Raw genomic sequence first — 8,121 nt, 5'->3', positions numbered from 1 at the left:
TGTAAACAGCGATGAAAATTACAAACGTCCAACTAATAATGACGCCAGTAACTTCACTTTTCTAGCGCTTTATTTTACGCACGTTTTTTTTTCTGAGGGGCTGCGAATTATCCGGCCGCCCGTCAATTTGGTCCGGTTAGCAATGAAGTTGGAGTTTAACACAGTAAATCATAACTCTGGTTCGGACAGAAATAAGTTATTGCCAGAAATGCCACCTTCACTGACAATAAAGTGTTAACCAATTATAGAGGAGGGGGGGGGGGGGGGGTAAGCACCTGGGGGTCGCAAAGGGTTACTGGCCGAGACCCTACTCCTTTTACTCTTGCGCACTCTTAAATCCTGGATAGGATTCTGTTCTTCAGCAGGATAATTATTTAGGCTCTGAACACGAAACAGTTCATAAAGCAGGAAGTGTCCGTATTAAATAAAGCGTGCTTGTAAATGTTGGCCTTTTTTTGTTTTACTAATCTTAGACGTGGCGAGTGAAATGTTTCAGTGGCAAACCACATCACCACTCAAGAATACTAAAACGGAGAGGGGGCAAGGTGGTGGGGAGGCGGGAGGGGGGGGGGGGGGGCTGGAATGCAAGTTCATATCCCAGCTATAAAAAACTGTTCTCATTGTAACAGTGTGATAATGAAGGGGAGTGTGCATTAATACAATTTAATGCAAGAGAAGACGAATTACAACGGGACAAGCCTCCTGTCATTTGCAAGTGTGAGAAGCGTGAGTCCCAGGAGCATGCACGGAGGGTTTACTAATCTCAATTGTAATTGTGTTTGTTAGTTATCTTGATTGCAAATGCACGCGCTGTGTATGGATGACAGCTTCTTTTTTTAAAGAGTGGGAACAAACCGTAACACCGTGAGCTGCCTGCTTAAAATATCCTCGATTTGCGTATGCAGAATTTCTGGTTGCTTTACATATTGAGAAAAGCAGCGTCTGTCTCAGGTGACATGTCGGTCTCCCATTAAAACGTCTGGTATTTTGCAATTATTAGAATGAAAGCAATGAAACGGTGAGAAGAGTTAGATCTTCATAGTTCAACACGACAACTAGAATTTAAATCGCCTTGTGTAATTCTATGGAATGTCCGTAAGTATGCTGAAGATGAGAATATTCCGTTTTATTATGTTGTTCTTGGATATTTCTACTAAATCTGAAACCAAGATGAACCTTCTGACTGACTGGCTGTAATTCTGTCAAATCGCTTTATTCAATCCGTATAACAATAATCAATTTACAACCGGTTCTTTGAAACAGCTACACAAGACAGGTCGCTTCCTGGTTTATGAAATTGACTGTTAGTTAGCCGGCAACATTAAAATTACATTGCACCTCTATCATCTACGGGTGAGACACAGTGCATAGCATAAAGTCAGCCATGCAGAAGTCTGCGGCCACGCGGGCTAGAAGTGGAGATGTCAGTGCGTGGATGGATACCACAGATGTAACTGAAACAACGTGAAGTAATTATAAGAAATCAGAAATGTCTAATTATATTTCAACACGCAATGCATAAACTAAACATTGAACATTTTTAGCTACATCTATTAAGGAATCTTTCATTTACAAATACTCTCAAAACACACGAGTGATTGGATTCAATATCAGGTTTGCAAGTATTTAACAGACAGTCCCGTTGTGATCCACCTCAGTGCGAATACAATTGGGGTTTTTTTGTTTCCGTGACGCCCATAAATCCAAGTTACTTTACCACAACGCGCGTACGTGTCGATTCAATAATATAGGTAGATAGCTGGGCAGTTGGTCTGAGGCTGGCAACATCGTCGCTCCGCCGACTTCTTTCACGACGGCGTTGTCTCCGTCAGCGCAAGCTGCGCACAATCCATCAGCTCCCTCTCCCGTCACCTCTGTCCGACTGCCAAGTTCAAATTACTTCGCCATTATTCTTTCCCTCATTTGACCCTTTTCACCGACACGAGCTGGGAACGCATTCCTCTCATTTTACCGCCTGTTTGGTTCAAGTTCGTTAAAACGTGCCCCAGAGCTAGCCAGCGAACGTTTAATTTCCATTTCCCCTCTTTTGCTCCTGACACTTCCTAATATATTCCAGCGTTCCCTAATTGATTGATTTTTTTTCAAGCTGATATCTCTGACTAATTTCCAAGACTCCGTTAAACGCGCACGCCTTTTCCTTCGGCTGATATGCAATTAGTCTTACGAACAATCTTAAACAAACGTTTAACAACGTCAGCTTGTCCAACATCATTTCCACACACGTCAATCTAGATTCATTTTTTATTTACAATCCCCCATTATTTCTGGCGAATTGAAATTCTAATATTGCCCGTCGAATTTTAAGTAACTATGTGTAATTTTCGTTGTGGGAAATTTACTGCACTCCCGAAACGCTAATAACTCCCATAAGCAGAATACATTCCACGTCCCAGAACCAGTATTTTTATTGTTCAATTTATAAATTTATGTGGAATTAACACTAGGCCGTGAATGTCTTTCAGTGACAGAAATAAGCGGTCGAAGATCTTTATCAAGAAATCTGCCGGCAAAAATGTGGATAGTGGACTTGCTGAATTAAAAGATAAAAAAATAAGCAAGAATCATAAATGAATCATAGATTAACTACAGCAAATGACATTCAAGAATCGACATATGCCAAATGAATGCATAACATTGCACATTTCCAAGCGGTTACCTGCAAGAGTGTCAGATTTATATAGAAATGGCAAGCATTGAGTTGCGTTGGATTGGATAGAGCACTCGCAATGTTTCTCACTTTAAGGCATTCAGTTGAGTTAGATAGACTCTTTTAGGAGTAGCTGCGACGACTGTTATTGTTTGCACTTTCCCCCGGTGCATTGAATCATGCAGAGATGTTTCAGAAAGGGCTCACAGAAGCAACGGCAATAGAGAGAGACAGTGCGGGGCGGCAGGAAAGTGAAGCCTTGCAAAATAGAATCGCTCAGACCGAGTGGGGGAGAAAAAAGGCAGCGAGAGAGAAACGAGAGGCAATTGACGAAGCAAGGACAAGCACTGGCGATGTACAGAGCAAGGCTGGCGGCGGAGGAAAGAGAGAATGCACGGTAGCATTTAATGGTTGAAATGAAGCAACCGTTATGCCGAAAGCAAAGGGGACGGGGAGGAAGAAGTAAGAGAAAGAGCGGCTGCGGAAAGTGGCCCGTGGCTGGGAGCTGAGTGCCTGCAGCCGCTGGTTGACTGAAGCAACCCGGAGCTGCCAGGGCCGGAGGGGGCGGGGCGTTGCTATGTAAATAACCCGCCTGATTGACAGGCGCTGCCCGCCGCCGCTCTATCTAACCAGAACTCAGCAGCGGCGCTTAGCAAAAGCACTCAGGCTCTAGAGCAGTTCCTGCAGCTCCATGCAGACACCTTCCTAACCCAGCACTCAACCAAAACGGGGGGTGGGGGGGGAATCGCAGCTCTATGCTGGCTCTCCAGTAACAAACGAACTCTCTCGTTTATCTCCCTCTCTCTCTTTTTCTATCTCTTGTTTTTTAAAAACAAATCTTTTGTTCTGTTTTGTTTTTTGGAAAGCAATGTCTTATCCTCAGGGTTATCTATACCAGCCAGCAGGGTCGCTGGCTCTTTACTCGTGCCCAGCATACAGTGCCTCCGCGCTGACCGCCCCAAGGAGCGACGAACTGGGCAGAGCCTCGTCCGGCTCCGCGTTCAGTCCCTACGCAGGCTCGGCAGCATTCACAGCCCCCTCTGCAGGCTTCACTAACCCGCTTCAGTACTCAGCTGACCCCGCTACTGGATTCCCGTCCTACATGGTACGTCAATAAATTTAAACTGACTGCATTTACGGAGTTATTATTGATAGAATTATTTTTTTTTTAAATTCGGAGAGTTTTGGCTTGAATGAGGTTTGGTTTTAGAAAAATGTTTGAATGTGTTGTTAAATTTACCACCTAGCTTGATGGAACAGAGATTGAGATACCAACAGGCAAACCCATACACTCCGCGTTGCGCTTTTATTTCGGTGAGAAATCGCATGCACAAAGAGAAATTATTTGTTCTAAAAGAAACATTTGGACTAGTTGTATAAAAATCTGATACCACGGGCGGCATCTGTTACCTCAAAAAAGTTTAATGATTGAGGGAAATGGCGAGGTGCAAGCATTGGAGAAAGTGGCGAAAAGCAAAGGGTGAACGTTAAAAGATCGCTAATTTTCGGAAGTAAAGGCGAATAGTAATTGTACTGCCGTTTACGCATATCATTATAATAAGGTCGGAAGAAGATGCCCTCGGCGTTTAAGTCGGCGCAACTAAATCGCAGCAACAGCAAAATAGCAACGCCAATGAGCAGCAATTGTTTAGGAAAAAAAACATCCAGCTGGATTTATTGTTTATAAGTTGCTGCAAGTGGTTTGAAGATCATGTAGGAAGGAGGCTCGCCGCCATGTTTAAGTGCTCTGAAAATAGTACTCTGATAATTAAAATAAAAACATAAATACGTAGAGCTTAATCGATAGTTATTTCAAATTACACGGAAACCATCATTAATTTAATGAAGTGCGTTGAATAGAATTTCAGTTCAATGAATGAACAGAAACACTACCTGATTGACAGGCGCTTCCTTGTATCAGTATTAAGTTGGAATTTCAGTGTAGAAAATATTGCAATAACGATGGCGTTTCTTGTTGTATTTTAAGGGTTCGCCCTACGATGCCCACGCCACAGGGATGGCTGGAACCCTCAGCTATCACCCCTACGGTAACGCTGCTTATCCTTATCAACTCAACGACCCCGCTTACAGGAAGAACGCCACCCGCGACGCCACGGCCACTCTCAAAGCCTGGCTGAACGAGCACAGGAAAAACCCATACCCCACCAAAGGGGAGAAGATCATGCTGGCCATCATCACCAAGATGACCCTGACCCAGGTCTCCACTTGGTTCGCCAACGCCAGGAGGAGACTCAAGAAGGAGAATAAAATGACCTGGGCTCCCAGGAACAAGAGTGAGGACGAGGAGGAAGAAGATTTAGGCGAAAGTGAAAGAAGCAAAGGGGAAAGTTCTGAGAAAAAACACGATCACATCGAAACTTCAGCCGAGGATGAAGGTTTGTGATTGTGGACTAGATTCTCCTTAATCAATTCCTCCCGATCACCTGTTCAATTCTGATAGACAAGATAGATATTAAAACAAATACCGGAATCGATATTTAATCCATTCGTGTTGCCTGAACCCTATAGAGACGATGCCACACAACCCCTGTGCATGCAGGCTGGCGTAAAGATTTAGGAATCACTGATATAAAAGATATTGCTACTTTGGTTTGTAAAATTACTACCCACAAGTTATGTGATCTTAATGGGTTTCCGCATATTGACAAATACGTGTAACAGCATCTAGAAGTTAAATATTGCAACGTTAACTATTCTTTTCAGACAATCAGACTTCCATAAAAATGTTTGTTTTATTTTGAACGGGGGGGGGGGGGTGGGGGGGGGGGGGGGAGATTGGCCAATTCAAGAATACTATTAATTACGCCACATCGTGATGCTGTTACATAATCAGTATAATATCCACTAAATCCATTTGCCCAGCATTATAAATGAATACTACTTCTGCCTGTGTTTGAATGATGTGTATCGTTCATCGGGGCCTTTTTGTATGTTAGATTGGTGTAGGTATGCAAGTACCCTTTTCAAAAGAAAATGGTAAAACGGGAGAACCCGACCTATTTTAATCATAAACTCGTCTTGTTTTGTTCCAGGTATTAGTTTACACGTTGACACACTGACTGACAGTTCCTGTTCCCCCGAATGCGAAGGGGATAATGTAAACAGAGTGGAGGACAGAATTTGCGAATCTGGGTCAGAATCGAAAGAAAAATGTGACAATTGTATTGTTGATGATGATGATGATGATGATGATGTTGATGATGATGGTGGCAGCGATGAGGAGGAAGAGGACAGGGATCTATCCCACAAAACTATGAATTCCTCGCCTCTCACTAGAGTGGATGCCACACTCCTGAATGTGCAAGAAGAAGAGTGCTCGGGGAGTGGGAATAAAAATCGTCTGAACAGTATAATCTCTTCAGCTTCACAAACTCAAGGCAGCAAACCCAAGCTCTGGTCTTTGGCGGAAATCGCCACCTCGGATATTAAACAACAGATCGGTCAGATATGTTCTTCACCGCCGACCTCCTCGTCATCATCGTCTAGTTCTACTTATCCGGCTACTTCAATCCTTGGCAGGCCCATTTACTACACGTCCCCCTTTTACACTAACTATACGAACTATGCTAACTTTAATCATCTGCAAAGCCAAGGCATACTGCGGTACAGCACCAACGAGACTGTCTTAGACACTGCTTCGATACACAAACAGGGCACTGATTCGCTGAAAAATACCAGTTCCCAGCTGGAGCAGCACTTCAGAGCCATGAACTACGACTCCAAAAAAGGTACGTGCTGATGCAAGCTTTCTGTTTACAGTGAAAAGTTGGCCATTAACTATAGCCACCCACCACCCTTAAAAAACAACTATTTCAGTAGAAAGCTCTGGTGTCAATTGCCACAAGCTTGAGGGCATATCACGATGTTATTTATTCCTCAAGAATTAAAATTGTACTTGCAATATTAGCTAGCTGTAGGTTGATAGATATACAGAGAGAGAGAGAGAGAGAGAGAGAGAGAGAGAGAGAGAGAGAGAGAGAGAGAGAGCGAGCTGTGACTAAACGATGGTTGTATTTTTTGACAGACCCCAGTGATGTCTGCACAGTAGGAGTGCAACCATATCTATAGATGTATTATCAGCAGTGCAAGTAAGTGATCATGTGTATTGAAACATCTAAATTATAAAGTTTAGAATCAAAGTCTTGAAAGCAAACGAGAATTTTTTTTTTTAATCACACAAAGGAAATATTCCTCTAACAGAAAATTGAATCAACTTGAATAGGCTGTTCATTTATAGGTAAGAAATCTTTAGGGTGTAAGGAAAACATGAACCCCCATCACAATTCCTGCAGTATTTCAAGCGAGTTGTGGTTACTGTGTCTTTAAAACTGTGACAGCTGTGCGATAACAATTGAAGGGGTTGGTTGACTGGGTTTTCTTTTATTTCCTTGGTCTGCAGGTAGGTGTCACAATTGCTTTGAAAATGTCAGCGAGCCATCCCCCAGCTATTAAGCAAAAAATGTACATAATACCGGATCACATCTTGTGCCACTGTATAGAGAAGACCCACAGAGCACTATTTTAATTCCACAGATTATGTTATTGAGAGAGCAAATCCGTGCAACATATCTGTGCATTTGTTGGTTAATTATTATTCTGTATATGTACTTTTGGAAAATAATGTCTTCTCAGGTTTTCTTCACTTGATCCGTTTATTTGCCACGTTCTAGGTGTAATGCGGCTTTATTGTAAAACTATTTGTAGATATACAGTAGAACAATGTGATTGAAGAACTTGAGTCTCTGAAAAATGGAAAACATTTGATATTTATTTTTGTAATGATAACATAAAGCTTCTAGTAATTTATGCAAGTTGTATTGCAATGGAAACTGAACATTTTGTAAATAAATCTGCTTGTTATTTTGGAAACGTGATGACAATTACAATCTGTTTGGTTGTTATAAGCACTCTTTGCTAATTTATATCTTAAAATGTAAATAAAATTGACTAGCCTGTAACTGCAATTTCTTCAAAACGTTGTTTGAATTATTCGGCATTACTTTTTCACGGTTCATTTGTCATTAAAATATTTTATTTTGCTTTTATTTTGGAATCTGAATTAAAAAAAGTCTTTAAACAAGCGTTTGATATTTACTTCAAATCAAAAATGTTATTTACCTTTTCGAGTGTAGGCAGCGAGCTGAGAATAATATTAAATATTCGTGAAAAACGCCAATATCCAAACTACTGAATATTTAAATTGCAACCAAAAGCATATATTCATTAAGTATTTAAAAATGGCATTATCCATTTCCAGGATGACAGGGCGCCGATGTATTTGATAATCGTAGTTTTGACCGAGACCGTTGTAAATCTGAAATATTAGATAATCAAATGCAGTTTATATTGATATAAACGCCAGAATCCGCTCATTTTCTATGGTAACTACTATGGAAAAGTGATTTTTTGGAGTACATATGTTTGCATTACCA

General features: G+C 41.5%; 1 protein-coding gene across 3 annotated transcripts; it reads left to right on the top strand.

The window, feature by feature from the left end:
* The first annotated feature begins 1,018 nt into the window (after positions 1-1,018).
* Positions 1,019-7,647, top strand: irx2a (iroquois homeobox 2a). 3 transcript variants are annotated; one of them, XM_078428226.1, is made up of 5 exons: positions 3,222-3,773; positions 4,656-5,064; positions 5,722-6,417; positions 6,714-6,777; positions 7,089-7,647. In XM_078428226.1, the coding sequence occupies exons 1-4, from the start codon at positions 3,537-3,539 to the stop codon at positions 6,755-6,757; spliced, it is 1,386 nt and encodes a 461-aa protein (XP_078284352.1). In that variant the 5' UTR covers positions 3,222-3,536; the 3' UTR covers positions 6,758-6,777; positions 7,089-7,647. The 3 variants fall into 3 exon arrangements, with proteins under 3 accessions (XP_078284361.1, XP_078284352.1, XP_078284344.1); XM_078428235.1 differs by lacking the exons at positions 3,222-3,773; positions 6,714-6,777 and adding an exon at positions 1,019-1,095; XM_078428218.1 differs by lacking the exon at positions 6,714-6,777.
* The last annotated feature ends 474 nt before the right edge of the window (positions 7,648-8,121 follow it).

The sequence above is a fragment of the Rhinoraja longicauda genome, chromosome 2, assembly GCF_053455715.1.
Source record: "Rhinoraja longicauda isolate Sanriku21f chromosome 2, sRhiLon1.1, whole genome shotgun sequence".
In the NCBI taxonomy this organism is placed as follows: Eukaryota; Metazoa; Chordata; class Chondrichthyes; order Rajiformes; family Arhynchobatidae; genus Rhinoraja; species Rhinoraja longicauda.
Note: the sequence above shows the minus strand (reverse complement) of the source record. Positions and strands in the feature narration are given on the sequence as shown.

Excerpts from the sequence above, each read along its gene's own strand:
- irx2a (XM_078428218.1), top strand. The coding sequence starts at position 3,537 with ATGTCTTATCCTCAGGGTTATCTATACCAGCCAGCAGGGTCGCTGGCT. Across the intron at positions 5,065-5,721 it reads AACTTCAGCCGAGGATGAAG|GTATTAGTTTACACGTTGAC; the intron begins GTTTGTGATTGT and ends GTTTTGTTCCAG. Across the intron at positions 6,418-7,088 it reads GAACTACGACTCCAAAAAAG|GTAGGTGTCACAATTGCTTT; the intron begins GTACGTGCTGAT and ends CTTGGTCTGCAG.